The sequence below is a fragment of the Rhinolophus sinicus genome, linkage group LG06 (genome assembly GCF_036562045.2).
Source record: "Rhinolophus sinicus isolate RSC01 linkage group LG06, ASM3656204v1, whole genome shotgun sequence".
NCBI lineage: Eukaryota > Metazoa > Chordata > Mammalia > Chiroptera > Rhinolophidae > Rhinolophus > Rhinolophus sinicus.
This window is the reverse complement of record NC_133756.1, coordinates 96,888,441-96,906,644: the sequence shown is the minus strand read 5'-3', so window position 1 is coordinate 96,906,644 and position 18,204 is coordinate 96,888,441. Positions and strand designations below refer to the sequence as shown.

Here is an 18,204-nt window from a genome sequence, read left to right as displayed (position 1 = left end):
ATGTCCTACCGTGTTTCCCTGAAAATAAGACCAGGTTTTATATTAAGTTTTGCTCCAAAAGACACATTAGGGCTTATGCTCAGGGGATGTCATCCTGAAAAATCATGCTAGGGCTTATTTTCCACTTAGGTCCTATTTTCGGGGAAACACGGTATCTACGGGGAGGCAGTGTCAGTGACCCCTTCGGCACAACCAGTCCTCCTTACACATTGTTCCTGCAACTCAAAACTTTTCTTGGCTCTCGCCCCCAACTACTCAACTTCATACATCTGGGGCCCTTTGCATCAAGTCTTCTAATCAAAGATCATGAGTGTGTTGCTATTTAGAGTCGTTTATGTTTCTTAGTAATAATTACTTTTAAATAGATTACTACTTGCTTTTAGAGTACTTCAAAGAACCATAGCTCTCAAAGCTATTATGTTAACTTTTCTATTTATAACTCAGCTATGATGGTATAAAGAAAAGTTTTCTGATCTGTATACTTTTGATTTTTCACTGGATACAATTTCAATGTTTACTGAAAATTAAGATGTAAGTTGAAGAAAGAATAAAGTGTTTGTATTTTTAAATGGGACCATGTATCTAGGGAAGTCCTCAGATCCTGAAAAAATAAATTGATAATGATGTAATTCAGATCATAGACAACTGACTGAGACCTTTTTTGCCTCCTTCTAAGACACGTGTGCATGCTGTTGAGGTGGTAGATAGCAAAAAGGGACCCATAATCCTGATTTCTTAACTTCTAAAGGTCAGGTCACTTCATTTTGGGGAGTCTGAGATGCAGGATTATTACCCAAGATACACCTTCTCTTTGCAATGGAGTTTGAGGCCTCACTTTCACAGCTTCTCACAAGGCATCCTGGGGCTATTGTCCCTTAACAATTCAAAAATCAAACATATCTTCCCATTCCTAAGCCTAAAGAAATTAAAATTTCATGCACTCTCTGGGTCTATCTTTCCCTTAACATCCTAACTCTTATTCCCATTCTGCTTCTACCCTCAAAGTTTCAATTCTTTCCCTAACCTTTATGGTGGGATAAAAATGTGAAGCCCCTAGACCTTGCAGTACAATAAAGAAGATTGCCCCTCAATGCAAACTCAGCAAGAATTTCAAAGTCCAGATTCCACACATTAGATATGGCTTTCTAACTAGCAAAATGATCTCCCTAATTTGTAGATAAATTTTTCTGGTGTTACTATCACTGTAGGTAAAAAACCCACAGTTCTGTGCTCCTCCAACCTGAACTTCAGCTGTGCTTCTATGAGATGCACAGGAGGCCTTGGAGAAGCACATTCATGCTCCCGCAACCTTATCTCATGTGTGTTCTGTACATGATTTATTCACTGCATGGAGAGGAGATCAAAGTGAAAGCAATTCTGAATAGTGACCGTGTCATTTTTGCCCATCCCTAAACTCAAATCAGATTCTGTGTTTTGGTCTATATTAGCCCTATTCTGGGCTCAGATATCTCACCCTGATATCTTTATCTTCATTTGTATTTTTAATGTTGTCCTCTTTTTCAGCTACTTCTACCCTCCTCTGGACATTGTATACCCTTAACTCTGGACAAAATACTTTTCTGTTTGACACTAATTCTTTGTTGTTTCCTTCCTCTTTCTTATCAATAACTTACACTTGGCCCAGCTGTATTTTCCCATGGAATCCTTACCACTCCAACTCCTTCAAACTTAGTGCAACAAGTGGAGGGGACCTGCTTCCCAGAGCCACCTGTAGTCTTACTCTTCCTCAACTGCCCTTCACTTAAAGTTCATTGCCATTGGCTTAAAAAGAGTTAAGATGTGAATGCACTTTAGAATGCAACTGATCAGGATATAAATGTACAGTAAATTTATTACAAACAAGAATACAATTATTAACTACAATAAAATGTGAAAAGAATAAAGACTTGTTTTTGCAGAAAACTCTTATTACCTATAAAATACTATGGAATCACCTGGAAATAGTAAGATTTTTAAATCATGCAAAATTTATATACTAAAAGCACAAAGTTAGTCCTTATAATTGTCTTCAATAGAAATTATCTGTAGATTATATAGGTAACCATTTAGAATGAACATATAAATGAACATAGTGTTCTCTTCAATTTTCCTAAGAATCTAGTATGGTTTAATGCTTTAAAGAAAAAGGAAAATCCTTTAAAGGGACAACAGACTTCAGGAAAACAAGTTGCAATTCACTTAAAACAAATTTTATTAGATATTGTTAAAACAGTTAGTAGTAAAAGCATATATTGAGCCATGTTTTCTTTTATAAAACCTTACAAAATTAAAGATTTCTAATTATACTTGTAACCCCTTAGATGTCATCTATAGTTAAATGTTGGCTTAAATGTTTGAAACACTCAATAAAAAGAGAAGCTATGTGAAATCTTTCGCATATTACCCAAAAATAACTGTGGAACATGCATTATAATTTAAAATGAGATTACTTAAAATATGGATTGTAAGTTCTTCTAATTTTCATTGAAACAGATTTAATCTTGACAGGCGAGCTGTTTTTGGTCCATGTGCCCCATTGCATTCCAGTTGCAAGCAATTTTCCAGGGAAGTGATGAATGCCATTCAGATTTGCTAGACCACATTGGTTGAACCACCAGCCAGTGTTGTTATTGAGGTGACTGCAGCTCTTCACAGACTGACCACTCACCAGGCATGCAGGGTGACATCCATCATTATCAACATCTGATGTGCTGAAAGGCATTGCATTTTGATTATCGTCTGTTCTGAAGCCCCGGAATGCATCACCTGGGTAAAACAGAATTTTTTTAATGACTAAATTGAAAATTATTTTATTAAAAATTAAATAATTAAAAAAATAATAATTAAAATTAAATTATTTCCTACAAGGTACCATATTACAAACTCTCCTCTAGATTGTAATATTCCAAAATCTGATGATGAATTCCTCAACAGAATAGGGTTCTTTAAGTAGACATTTGATATAAAATCAAAATCAAAAATGGAAGTTTGGCAGTATAGACATAATCAGATAATATAGACCAAAGATGATGGTGTATACACCTGTCATTCTTCAGGGAAGAGTAATGTAATGATTGGTAATTTAGGAAATGAAAATAATTTCCACATAATAAATTTTCACACCACTAACATTTTGCAACACTTTAGATACAGAGGTATAAATGAATGTGAAACTTCAACCTTTAAAAAACTTAGTTTGTAACTGCAAAAGTTGTTTGGTTTTATTTGTAAGCCAAGTTTATATAAAATGCCTATAATGCCCTCAAGAAAAAATTAGATACACTACTGAGATGTGCCTTTTCTTCAAGGCTCTCCACATGATATATGAATTAATTGGATAGAAATTAAAACAATACAATTTTTAAAGGGTTTCCTTTGGACACCATATGTATGATATCCCTCATACTCACAATAATCTTCAAAGATTAAATATCTTGGGCAAAGCAACCCATTTAACTAAGTGGCGGGGGCAGGAGTCATGTTTTGTTTTATAAAATTTATATAACTAAGATTCTAATTAGTCCCATTGTACCTAGATTTCACCTGTAGGTGAACTTTGCTAATATGTTTGAACTAAAAATGAAGCTATATAAAATCTTTAAAGAATTCAAAGCCCACGTTTGTTTTATTATGCTTCCAAATGTTTGGCATCTTTTGAGATATGTCTTTGAGGAGTGCTTCATTAGCAATGGTGGCCTATCCTATAACTTATACCCAGAGCCTCTGACTTGGTTCTTCATGGGACACAAAATGCCCACATTGCAAGTATTTGCAGAGAGAATATAGTTTCAACACCCACACAGTACAATATCTTTCAGAAGTTCAGATGAGAGATATACAGTACTTATGGAGCACTGCCTAAATTATACGATCCCTTCACAGATACACTCCCTGAACAAAGTTCAACTGTCAGAAAGATCACACATCAGGTTGGGTCTTCTCTGGATTATATTTAATAAATTATTGCAAAAATATAATGCCTACGTCTATTATTTAAGAAATATCCAACTAAAACTCACCACCATGTTTTCTGTGAGAGATTAATTGGAGAACATGGCACTTTGTTTTCCTTGAGAACCCAGACAAGCTTATTTAGTTTTAGAATCAGGAATATATGTCTTTTTCATTAAACAAATGCATTGCTCAAATGTTCAACTTTCATATTTCTATTTTTTCTCTGAGCTAAAAGTCAAATTTGAGGCCACCTCTACTACACACATGATCACACCTAACCCCATTGTTTTTATCTATGTTTCTACCTTTACATTCTATTGACAACTTCTTTTATTTATTTTGATTATATTATGCAATCAACAATTGAAAGTCACTTAACAATAATATTGGGAAAATGTAGTGTAAGGCATGTCAAAATTTTAGAATTCTGTGATGAAGAAACTTTTTTGCCATTATAAAATTTATTCTCCACTTAGATCCTAATCATATTTTAGAGAAACCCCACATAAACTTTTCCTAATATAGTATTTCCATATCTTAATAATTATTTACACTTTTAGAGATGAAGCATTAAAAATTATATATTGTAACTCTTTAAAATTTTCCCTCTGCGTCAATACTTGAAAGATTTCAGACTTTCACCTAATGTCACAAGGCTAACCTCCCTCAGATGTCAGAGCTTCCAACCATACCAGACAACTCTTCAGACCCGTTATTTTCCTCCTTCTGCGCCTTGATTCAAGCTGCTCTCTTTGCCAACATTCATTTGCCAAAAGCCTATGCATTCCTCCAAGTACAGATCATCAATGGTTCTCAACTATAAGGATGACAACATTGTGGATGCAAATACCTGGGCCCAAATTTACTGAGTGAGATTCTGCAGGACTTTCAAAAGCTTCCCAGGTTGAATCTAATATAAACCCATTGTTGGGAACTACCTTTCCATGATGATTTTCTATATGCAATCAACTGGAATCATTTTTGCCCTCCTTTTAACCTCCAAAGCTCCATCAGTAATCTGTGTTCAGTTTTATTTATCTACCCCATCTATACTGTGATCACTTAAAGATCTAGGAATATATTATTTTTGGATTTCTAACACTAAAAAATAAACAATGAACAAGTACCATGATGAGCAAAAAGAGAGCTGAAGTTAGCATTTCTTAACTCAAATTTAAAATTTTAGCATCAAAATGTAAATTTAATATCAAGTATTTTGAAGTCCTAACAAGTTAAATTTATTTGGAAATGAGTAGATGCACCAAGGTACTAAGCTAGTTGTTCTATCAACCTGGGTTCTTGCCCTGCTCAGATGTGGTGAGCTGCGAATCTCGGGCAAATCACATAATCTTTCAGATTGCTTCACCTGTAAAGTGAGAAGAGTGAAGATCAGCTCTAACATTTTATGATTTCTAAATGCCAACATCTCTGAACTTGAAAATGTCAATAATACTTTCCCAGCCTAAACCACAAGGACTCTATCTAAAGAATCAACTGAGATTACCTGTGGCAAATTGTTTCAAAGAGTATAAAGCACTTCAAAACCATGATGCAGTGCAACAATCATAGCACTGTTTCGAAACTCAAAATATGACCAGTTTTCTCATTCCTAATCTTTTCTATTATCCTTCATGGATTATACCAAGAGAAGTGCATTACCTTTATCTTCACCTAATATTGACTCAGTTATATTTAAATCTTCTGGATAATTTTAGGAATAAAAAACTTACCAGCATTTCCTGAATATCGTCCTAAGTGCATTTTAAAAAATCTCGTTTCATCTTCTAGCCAAAAGTTATCATATGATGCATAAGCAAATGTGTCATCTTCAGATTCCAATGCCACATACAGCATAAAACTGGCATTTTTCTGATTTACTATATAAAAAATATTTTTTAGTCCTAGCCAAAATTCGCCTGTAAAAATAAAATAAGCTTTTTTTAATATATTATAATACAAATGAAAATAACTATTATTGACTGTTTGGTGGTGTTTAATGTTTCAGAATTCTGAAATGGCTCACATAAATCATTGGAGTGACTGGATGGCCCTCATTAAAATTATCAGTGTTTGCTTAATGTACCAAAAAAAAAAATCTTCCCACTTCTAATTCACTAGACTGGGGATAACTAGACTCTGTTTCATTTTTATTTCCCCCAATTAAATTCAAAAATTCATTTAAAGATTAATTAAGTAAAAAGTCAAGTTTTACCTTAAAACATATCAACAAAAAGCCAGGTGAAATATTATGACAGGTAAAAAAATGATGGGTATTGGTGAATATGAGGTTTAAACTCCAAATCAGCACCTCCTAAAGACACATTTCTTGATAATGTTCAGTTAAAATTACTTTTTCTGTCTTTGAGAATAATGCTTTGTGAATAAATATTTCTTTGTTATAATGCAGCTTGTGAATTACCTACGAATGGAAACATAATATAGCAACACTGGATGGAGATTCCCAGGTTTAGGGTCAATATTTCCAAGATTGTAGATCCAGTATGAATCATTAAACCCTCCCTGCCTCCCAATTCAGGCTGCATACTCCTTGCATGTTCTAGCCAACATCATGGCATAACCTAAATGTGTATGCTCCCGTTCTGACATACGAGGTCTGACAATTAAGTTCACAAGCTTGTTGCAACGATGTTGTAAACCTTTTTTGGTATCAGAGGGATTATTCATTATGAATTTGTACCAACTATACAAACAGTTAACCAAGTTTACTATTTGGAAGTGCTGAAAAGGATGCGTGAAAAAGTTACCAGGGGTGTCCAAACTGCGTCCCGCAGGCCAACTGCGGCCCACAATCCATTTTTTATTGGCCCGCAGCAAATTCCAAAAATATGTTTAGTTTACTTAAATAAACCAGGTGAGGCAATACGTATTTCACCTCGAGTGAGTGGCCCGGCTGTTTGTGTATTTTACCGCATATGGCCCTTGGTAAAAAACGTTGAAAAAAGTTTGGACACCCCGAGTTAGACGAACTGAACATTTCACCAACAATTCATGCCTCTTGCCTCACGACAATGCACCAGCTCACACGGCACTGTCTGTGAGGGAGTTTTTAGCCAGTAAATAAATAACTGTGTTGAAACATCCTCCATACTCACCCGATCTGGCCCCCAATGACTTCTTTTTTTACCCAAAGATAAAGGAAATATTGAAAGGAAGACATTTTGATGACATTCAGGACATCAAGGGTAATACGATGACACCTCTGGTGGCCCTTCCAGAAAAAGAGTTCCCAAATTGCTTTGAAGGGTGGTCTAGGCGCTGGTGTCGATGCACAGCTTCCCAAGGGGAGTACTTCTAAGGTGACCATTGTGATATTTAGCAATGAGGTATGTAGCACTTTTTCTAGAATGAGTTCACAAACTTAATTGTCCCACCTTATGTATCCCTCTACCTGAATCATGAAATTACTAAAGGAAGTAAGGGTCTAGTCAAAACAAACTTCAAAGAGTTGGGGAAGAGAGTGACAGCATTGAAACTCTTAGAAATATAGCTAAGATACTAACTGCCTCCCCAGGGCTTACAGGGGTATTTTAGCTACACACTCACTTAGAATTGAAAATTATCCTGAAGAAGTACAGGAAAAAAGAAGTACAGGAAGTAAGACAGGTCCCTAGGGGTCTGTGTAATGTCTTTTATCCTATAACTCTCTATTTAAAAGTCCTTGCCCTCTTTCCCCTCTACCCTACCCTCAAATTTAAAACTTAACAATATATTTAACTTAAACTCAAGTTTTTAAAAAATGTACGCCAAGTACAAAGCAGTGAAGGATAACTGCCTGAAAACCTTTCTGTCAAAAATCTCATCATTTCCCCATAGAAATAAGCATAATGTAAGGAAGATGACAATTCAGAGCCTGAATTCAGAAGGAAGCACTCACTGGACATTTAGAGGTTAATGCTAAGAAAATACTGGTATATTAACTGCACTCCATAGCATGGCAGCTATTTGGCCTTACACATAATATTTTATTACATTTCCTGTTCCTCCTAAAAATCATTGGTATTCAGTATTAAATCCTTGGATGACATTATTATGGGATGCTAAAAATTTAAATTATAACAACAGTAACTTCAAATAACAGCATAAAAATGATCTAAATTACCCGCAAACATCCCAATGAATGTAAAATTATACAATGTTCAGAAATATTGATATTTCTATTCACCCAGCAAAAGTGATGCTGTTGTGTGGCAATAATGTAAACAGATAATACAATCAATCTGAGGTTTATATTTTTCAAATTTTGAACATAGTGATTTTAATTGATATTTTTATTACTTCCAGTTCACATTATTTGAATTTGTACAACCACATACTTAAATTTTTTATTTCATTTGCTTGTGTAGACACAGCACACATCTAAAGAATTTCAAGGTTTAGGACCACCCTGCCCATTCAGTTTTTCATTCTACAAATAGTTGTTGAGCGCCTGCCAGAATTCTGCTGGGTGCATAGTAGATACTAAATAAACACCTAATTTAGAATTTTCAGTCAAATCTATTTTTAGATACATTTTAACAGGTATCTAAAAATAAATATTTCCAACTGAAGATATACTTATTTTAAATAATTTGTCACATTAAGAGACTGATTTAAGTCATATTTTAGTGTTCAGTTCACTATTTTTACTAAATGATTTGATCAAGAGACACAATCTATAGGTGTAATACAAAAAAAAAAAGATAAAGGAGAAATAAATAAAATTTGACCTAACAGGTCGCCAAATCCATCCCGATAATCACACCACAACCTTTGGAAATCAATTATCCCATCAATCCTTTTCTGTATCACAGTCCATCCACCTCCTCTGAAATCCATGTCACACATTACCTAAAATAGACCCAGAAAAGACAAAAATAACATACTATTATTTTCATTCTTTGATATAAAACTCATTCTTCACCCTTAAGCTTAAAGAAAGACTTTCACTTAAAAGTTTCAATGCAATTGTATGACATTAATATATTCATATTTTTAATTTCTAAACATAATTTTGTTTATCATGAAAGCAAACTTGTACGTAACCTAAGTACAGTCTGTGTATCAGTCATTTTTTTAAATGTACTGGTGTTTGTAGCATTTTAAGGTTATTCTGTTACTCCTTAACTCTAAATATTTTTCAGTTGAATAGCAGTACCTATAAGATATGGAAGAGTGATGTATTTCTTTATAAATTAACTTTTCCTTTGAATTAAAAATGCTGATTTAAAAATAAAACAGTGTTAACTATGGCCATCTGCCTGTCTTTGATTGTTCTTTTCTCCAAAAGCCTGTGTTTGGACTGGAATTTTCAGACAGAAAGTCATTATCTGTGTCCCTGTCAGCAGGCGCTCATAGATGCATGTGGTGGTACCGTGTATTAGGTTGGTGCAAAAGCAATTGCGGTTTTTGAAATTATTTTTAACATTTTAAACCGCAATTACTTTTGCATCAACCTAATAAAATGCCCCTAAGAGGACAACTGTAGGGAATCCATACAAGTGATATAGGGAGGAAACCAGAGTAATCCTCTCCCTTAGAAACTTCCCTTGCACAGAGAAAGGCAGGGTGGAGGAAGTTAAGGAACCAACACTTTCCCACAAAAGAGGTAATTATGCATCCCATGCTTCAAAAATTAGGGGCCTTCCTTTTTCCACATCTCTCCAGGCCCATTTTTGAATCTGTAGGTGAAGTAATTTAAGTAATTTAAAATTACTTCCCAACTAATTCCTAATTTTTGACACCTTGTGAATAGATGTCAAAAAATAATGTTAGTAACTCTGAGAAACTGGTAGTATCTACTTACAAAAAATCATTTTGTTATGCAATAAAAACTATTAATAAGGTATGATATCAGTACCATAAACTTTCTTAAGCACAAAAAAGTACCCAGAAAATATATATGTGTGTGTCCTGTAAATAACACATAATTTCTAGCAGAAATTTCTTCTTTCTAGAAATCCTAGTATAGAACTACTAAGAATAGACATGAGTGATTTATCATATTCAATTTAAGAATGAATCAGTTTCTCAGTCTGTCTCACTCTTTAATGAATGTTTTCTTAAAATTATTCATTTCTTATCCAATCACATAGAATCACTTGTCATCCAAAAAATATATAGCTATATGTAAGAAGAGAAATCGAAGTATTTTTTAGTAAGCTCCAAGGCAAAACACGCCATTATTTTCTAATACCCATAAGCTAATTAAAGTAAGTGCGTATTTATATTGCACAGTTCTGCTTACTATAAGGATAATATTAAGATCTTGCACCAAATGGATTTACTTTAAAAAGTATAAACCATGAAAACTCAAATAGAAAAGTGAAAGACTCTCTAGTTCTTTTAGATGTTTGTGGTTTGGACAAAGAATTCCAGAAAACCAAAATTTTGAAACTGGAACTTTTACTAATTTGTTTAAAAATTTTCAAGAAAAAAAATATTAAAACTAGTAAATTTTAACATTAAGTTGGTTGGATGCTTATTCTATTGATATAATAAGGGAAAACTTTACCTCAAATGGGTAGCTTGATCCTTCTGGATAGATTACATATAAACCACTTGGCGTTTTGGTGACAGAGCCAATGGTGTCTTTAATATCAGTACAATCTAAACCTAAAAAAGTAAAATTAGCTTTCAGAATATTTTTAAGTGTATATTTAAGGCAATCATTTTAGTGTAAAGAATTAATAGTGCTGTCTGAAATTATTATAATTTCCATTAAAGGTATGATGATTTTAACTCTTAGAAATGAAAAATGATCTCAATTTTAGAAATAGGAGGAAATATATGGAAGAACTGGGATTAAAGAATGTACACTGCAGGGGCAACCAGATGGCTTAGTTGGTTAGAATGCAAGCTCTGAATAACAGGATTGCCGGTTCGATTCCCTCCACAACTAGTTGAAGACAACGAGCTGCTGCTGAGCTTCCAGAGGGGTGGCCAAATGGCTCAGTTGGTTAGAGAGCAAGCTCTGAACAATAAGGTTGCCGGTTCCCACATGGGATGGTGGTCTGCGCCCCTGCAACTAAAGATTGAAAAGAGCGACTGGACTTGGAACCGAGCTGCGCCCTCCACAACTAGATTGAAGGACAACTACTTAGAGCTGATGGGCCCTGGAGAAACACACTGTTCCCCAATATGCCCCAGTAATATATATATATAATTTTAAAAAAAGAATGTATGCTTCAATAAACATAACATCACTGTTAGCTATTAGTATTCAATAGTGTTAATTTTGGATCAACATTTATTTAATATATTTTATAATAATTATACATTCTCTTGCCCAATAAATAGTGCCCTTTCAGGAATCTATGCTTATCTTGAGGGCATAATGTGTAAAGGTAATCTATATGTATGAAGAGGAGAAAACCCAAAGGAATAAGTAGATTAACTACTTTCAACATACCATTGACTACTCTATTTTCAGAGACTCTGATGTGTTGGGGACATTATTACCCATAGCAAAGGGAGAAGAGGGGAAAAATCATTTTCTTCACGACGAAGAAATTGATCTGGAAGCTGGAGCCTGATCTGTTGACAACAGAACTATAGCACCCTATAATCACCCTCTCCAACGCATTCCAGAGAATTGTAAACATAGTGTGTGGATATAGATATTACATTTTATTTTAAGACACATTACTTTGTATTATCTTTTATAAAGGTCATAAAATAAATTCAACCCTTACAAGTGTCAATTACCCAGAGAAACAAACATGTGAAACCCTAGGACCCCAGAGCCAGGAGCCTGGGTTAGAGAGCTGGTTCTCCTTCTTACTAGCTGAGAATATTAGCTAAGATGCTCTTTTTTTCATCATGTGGAATATCATAATAATGATCATGATAATAATGCACCCTTAACTCATCAGCCACTCCACCCCTGCACCAACTCCAAGTAGTTCCCCACAATGGAATGCCCTTCATAGTGTTATTCTGATGATTTACATCATAAGGCATTATATAAAGCACTTAGCATATTGTAGCATACAGTAAGTACTGAGAAGATGTCATCTACAAATGTTAGCTATAAAATTGTTTGCTTTCTCCTTCATTTCCAGCAGACATCGATTTGTTGCCTCTGTTCTGAATTGCTGAGACATTCTATAATAACTTTATGCTCAGAAATATGATAGTGCACAAGGAAAGACTGATCTGGGTTGGAATATCTGCTTTGCCATCACCATTCAAATAAGCATGAACAGATTATTTAGATTTTTCTGGGCTGCATATTCCTCATCTGATGATGATCACCATCACAGCAAACCCTTATATTGTCTTACTACATATCAGGCTATATTTTAGGGACTTTTCATGTATTTATGCACTTAATCCTCAGAACAACCTTATGAGGTAGGTACCATCAATTTACTGACAAGAAAACAGTGGATGAGGGATTTGAAGAAATAAGTCTGACATCAGACTCCATGCTCTTCACTACCACGTTATACTACCTACCTAGGGGTGGTTATGGAAAACAAGTGAGATACATTAAAATAATAAAAAAATAAAAAAATAACATGTGAAAATGTTATGAAATAACATGTCTGTCTATGCCTGACACAGAGGAGAGTCACAGTAACTATTCATTCTCTTCCCTTTGCAAGGAAAGAAGACAGGTGATACACTACTAGGTCCTCAATAATATTCATCTGCTTGGAACTTTTTAATATTGATTCATATTTGTAAAATTTGTGGGGCATTTTTCTTAGAAACCCAAACCTCTGGGAATTACTATAGTGTATTTTAGTACAAAAAAAGTATTAAATTCCAGTTTATTTCTGCTTTATTTCTTTTTCTTTTCAAATTTTAAGCCCCAATTTGATGTGTTCCAAAGATGTCAAAAATAATTTTTTACAGGTGGAAGGAACTCTGAAAGTTCTTTTCTTTTAACTGAAGATTAATTATTTATAAAATGTAAAGGGGAGCCCAGAATTTAATTACATAAACTATGCTATTTTCAACAGATTCAGGATATCTGTATACAGTCATGGCTTTTAAACAGAAGTTTCCCAGTTTAAGAAAGTACACACAGTTTGGGTTGAAGTTTGCTTAACGGCAGCTATTATTCCTCCAGTCTGTTAGATAATAGTGAGCTGTGTTTTTTAAACAAAACTGCTGAATGCACCAACCTGTCCAGGAAAATTTTAAGCAATAAAAGACAAGTATGAAAAGGCTGAAATACCAAAGTTCTTACCGTGTGACTGAACTGGTCTGTGAGGAAAAGGATCCAGTTGTTTTCTAAAAACTTCAGTAGTCAAAAGAAGAACTCGATTCATGAGCTCATTAACCTAAATACACATGCACATATTTAAGCAAATTTATATTTGAACAAACCTCCTTTATCTGAATTTTATAACTGATATCTCTAAGCCTCTTACAAATCCAGCTCTGAAATGTATATAATGTCCAATTTCTACATTGAATCCCTGTTTTAACAAAGTAGGAAAGACATAGCTAAATAGCAATTATTAAGGTCACTACCATTTACTTCCTGCACATTGCTTTTATCTGCTCATTTCTTCATTTGACGGCCCTTGCAGATCTGTTCTTTATAGTATCTTGCCTGAACCATTGCTGTAGTTTCTTACCTGGTTTCCCTGCCTCCAGCCTCTGCCCACCCTCAAGTCATCCTCCCAACCAGCTGCCAATTTAACTATTTCATTTCCCTGCTCAGACACTATGGTGTCTCTTAGTGTGGTATGATTTCGTTCTTATTTCTATAAGTCAATTTTCCTTAGGCACCCTTGACTCATCAGCCACTCCACCGCTGCACCAATTCCAAGCAGTTCCCCAGAATGAAATGCCCTCTCATTCTTACCTAACCTTTGTGACATTTGAAGCATTTGTTTATCTTTCACAACTCAGCTCATGAGCTCTATCATCTGAAAAGATTTCTCGAATCTCAGATCTTGCATATCTTTTTTTTTTTTTTGTCATTCTAACAGCATTCACAACATTTGCAACACATTTTTCTGCTCTCCTAGACTGTATAACCCTTAAGTGGAGGTCCATTTTTGTGTTACTGCTTTCTGTTTCCCTGAGGCTTACTGTGGTGCCTTTAACATAGTACGCACTAATTAGATGTCTGGACATAAATGCATTACAAAATTAAATAATTGGACCTCTAGATAATTATATCAGTGCATACATACAATAACCACACAATACTAAAAAAATTCATACCTGATTAGATAAGTAATCCAAGGAAGCTTGTTGCTCATCCATTATAGTTCTTAGTAGTTTTTTGGTACTTTGTGTGTAAGAAATAATAGAATTTTGCAAATTTCCTTAAATCATAATAAAAAGTGTTTGCTAAATATTATATTATTATAGAAACTAATTACAATGAAAAATAACGGCTTTCACATGATTTTGAATAAATATGTAAACAATATCTCTAAATACTCAGAATTATATATTCCAGTTAGTATATATATTTTTTAACTCAGGATTAACCAAAAGCACAATTGTTTTAACAATTCTTAATAAAACTATGCTTCCTAATAATTATGATTACCTTCAGATAATATAATCTGATATAATTGAGAGACAAAATTCTGAATATCAATTCTCACTTTATAAGATGAGAGGTGTAGAAGCAGAAAGTCCAAGACTCATCCATTCTTACTATTTAAGAAAGTAAAAGGTTATAATAATCCCCTTTCATGCAATTTAATTTTTAAAATAAATCTCTTTGAATTTTTTTCTATTAATGCTGTATTTTTATATAAACAAATTGCAAACATATACATAGACACACATAATAAACCTTAGTCAAAAGTTTTGGTTGGTTGGTTTCTGATTGAATTTTCACTATATTTTTGTGAATTTTTCACTAGACTTTTATAATTTTAAAACAATCTTACTTATAAAACATTTGTAAGAATAGTACAAAAAACTTTTTCCTAAATCATTTTAGAGTATGCTGCCATGATGTCCCTGGATATTTCAGTGTGTATTTCTTACACCAAAGACATTCTTTACAACACAACCATCAAAACCAGAAAATAAACATTGACTATTATGTATTTCTCAGACCACATGCAAGTTTCTCTACTTATACTGATAATGTCCTTTATAACAAAAGGAACTGCACATTGTTGCATACATCATTCTTTAAAAAAAAATATTTTCTTTCTATGTTCTTAACTTTCACTCTAGCAATAGAATCACATTAATAATTCTTGATATTTTAAAGTCTATTTCACTCTGCTTCATCTCTCTTTTTCACTTCAGTCTCTCACTTTCTGTTAGATTCTTCCTGATTTTAGACAGCTGTTAGTGGACCTAAATCTGTACTCACTGGTTTGAGAAGCCTGAGACACTTGTGTTACACATACAGTATTAAGCACATTGAAATGAGCTTTGTATACTTTCTGACCTAGGAATTAAAGTCCTGTAAGAGCTGCATCAGATCATCATCACCTTCTCCATTTCTGATTCCCCTTCTTCATCCCATCCCACTATATACATACAACACACCATGAAAATAACTACATTGTTACCATATAGTAACATAAACAAAAATTGATATTTTAAAACTTTTTGTTTTTATGCTTTGTTGCATAAATTGCTGTGAACTTATACCAATTGCTGCAATTATTCAGTATTGAATTTCCCCCCTCAAAACTAAGGTGAAATTTCCTAGTGTTTCAAATGGAAGCAAAAAAATAGCCCTAGACGAATTGATACAATACTACTCTCAGTGCCCTCTGGCTTGCCCCTTCCTTCTGTGGTCTATTGATGCCACAGAGCTACATAAAACAAGGATTGATTCATTTACCAAATATTTACTAGGCACGTACTATGTGCCAAGCACAAAACTTCTGGCCTAGGATGATCAGGATATGTATAGAATGACCCAAACAAAAGCAAAGGTATATTTTGTCTATGTCTACCCTAGAAATAATAAATCATATACCTTTATAATTGTTACTTTTAATACTTACTACACATGAAATGTTTTTCTTCTCGTGTAATTTTAGTTTTAACATCACATGATTCCTCACAATCTTCCTTATAAACAGCATCATTACTTTTACTTTCATTGTTTGCATTAGATATATCTTCTACAATGTTAACTACCGGAGAATCCTTTACGTTAAAAAATAGAAATAAGAAAAAGTATATGAAGTATGTTATATGGGCTAATACACAATAAATAGAAAAGGTATAGGGAAAAGATGACATTTCATGACATAATAAGGATTATCATTAGAAAAGAAAATGTAATGAGTTCGTTAGTTCAAGCTTCCACAAATAAACGCTATGGGTAGATTTTGGGGTATGAATAGGTATATGTTAATTCAATACTTTTGCTCTTCTTTTTTCTTCTCAAATTCCAAAAGGATTTATAGTCATTCCTTGATATCCATGGAAGACTGGTTCCAGGACCTCTGTAGATAACAAAATCCACTAATGCTCAAGTCCCTTACATAAAATGGCATAGAATTTGCATATAACATAATGCGCATCTTCCTGTACTTTAAATCATATATAAATTATTTGTAATACCTAATACAATGTAAATGCTCTTTAAATAGTTGTTATACTGTATTGTTTAGGAAATAATGACCAAAAAAAAAAGTCTGTATCTGTTCAGTGTATATGCAATCATTGTAGGCCTAACTACATGGTAAATGTCAGCAACAATGTAACCTTTTTTCAAAATATTTTCAATTCACAGCTTGTTGAATATGTTAGCCCTCTGTACCCCATGGATACAGAGAGCCAACTACATTTAGAGTCTACTTCCTATAACTATGTCTCTATGACCTTGACCTTGACCTTTTGCACATTTCTATGTGTGATGCAGTGCTGAGCCAGCCTTCTTCCAGGAATCTTGCAATTTGGAGTTCCTTGAACATGGGCTAAGAAGATTCACTGAGATATCTACATTTCTATGCCAAATAGATTTTCTGCCACCAATTAACAAGAATCATGTCCGGAGGTGGGGAAGAGGGGTAGGAGGAATGTGTAGGAAAATTGTCTCTTTTGTACAAGCTAAAGTATTTAGAGATTTGAAAAGTAATATCGGGTTTTAAAGGTATCACTAATAATAGGAAAAAGGCATGGTATTTTGCTTTGAAAAATCAACAACAAATGTCATTTTTAAAAGTCTGTCATTCCAAAGGTATCTATTCTTGTTGGTACTATTGGTGTCTTCAATGTTAAAATATTCTTTGGTAGAAGTTATATAGACTTAGATAAACCTGTTATTATAAGAAAATAATAACAAGTTTTGTCTTTCTTCAACCTGGATATTGAGAGAAACGTAAAGAGCTAAACATATTATAAAAGGTATCTGCCCACCAAAATATATTCACGTTTTGTTACATAAATCTATTTTTAACCTTTTGCTCTTTCTCTTCTATTCCTATAATAACTGACATACTAGATGTTTAAAAAAAAAACACCTAGATTACAACTATATTTTTTCAGATCTAAATAAGATTCTTAAATATTTAGTATTTTAGAGAATTAGATTATTAATATTTCTGTAGCTTTCCTAGAATTTATTCTTTCTTCAACCTTGGAACTTTGAAATTTGCTATTCATACAGTGGTCAATACATTTCATCACATTTAAAAACAATAAACCAACATTTAAATATGCAGAATTCAAATCCCCATCAACTCATAGTATTGTACATACTATATTACCTACTACTCTGACATTGTTTTGAATAAAATTTTCTAATTTCCTAGGTAATCACTCATAATACTTTATTTGAAATATAAAATTTTATAGAATAGTTTTTAAGTGAATTTTTAAATGACCTACCGGATATTTCATTATCAAAGTTAATCAGACATTTGCTAGCTAATATTTTAACCAAGGCCTGCAATTTAAAAAAAAAAAACATTTTCACAAGATAAGTGTTCAGACTCAATTCTCAGTTTATGGTTTCCTAAGTTTAAATATAACATCATTTAAGCAAAGATTCAGCATTTCTAAATAAAGACTAATTTTTCCATAAATTATACTGGGTAGTAAAATTAATCTTTTCAAACATCTAATATGTATTTTTAAAACCAAATAATCATGCTTTCCTAGCTAAAATAATACTGCTGAAGCTCTTACCGTAGATTGATGTACACAGTTACCTTGCATAGCTTCTCCACAAATAAAAATAAATACATTTAAGAGCAAAAGTGAGGCTTGGGAAAGATACATAGTATTTTTCTTCGAGAAATAAAAAACTTCTTCAAGTATCAGTCAGCTCTCTGTGGAAAGAACTACAGTGCA

General features: G+C 33.4%; 1 protein-coding gene across 1 annotated transcript; it reads right to left on the bottom strand.

Annotated features, from left to right (window-relative positions):
* Positions 1–2,248: 2,248 nt before the first annotated feature.
* ANGPTL5 (angiopoietin like 5) lies at positions 2,249–18,204 on the bottom strand. The gene is made up of 8 exons (XM_074337124.1): positions 18,040–18,204; positions 15,906–16,050; positions 14,140–14,243; positions 13,151–13,244; positions 10,466–10,566; positions 8,682–8,802; positions 5,685–5,870; positions 2,249–2,766 (listed from the first exon to the last, which is right to left on the bottom strand). The coding sequence occupies exons 1-8, from the start codon at positions 18,130–18,132 to the stop codon at positions 2,447–2,449; spliced, it is 1,164 nt and encodes a 387-aa protein (XP_074193225.1). The 5' UTR covers positions 18,133–18,204; the 3' UTR covers positions 2,249–2,446.

Bases quoted from the DNA above. Each gene is read 5' to 3' on its own strand.
- ANGPTL5 (XM_074337124.1), bottom strand. From the start codon at position 18,132: ATGTATCTTTCCCAAGCCTCACTTTTGCTCTTAAATGTATTTATTTTT. The intron at 10,567-13,150 runs GTAAGAACTTTG...TTACTTTTTTAG, and splicing joins CAGACCAGTTCAGTCACACG to GTTTAGATTGTACTGATATT. The intron at 2,767-5,684 runs GTAAGTTTTTTA...TGTTTTACCCAG, and splicing joins ACGATATTCAGGAAATGCTG to GTGATGCATTCCGGGGCTTC.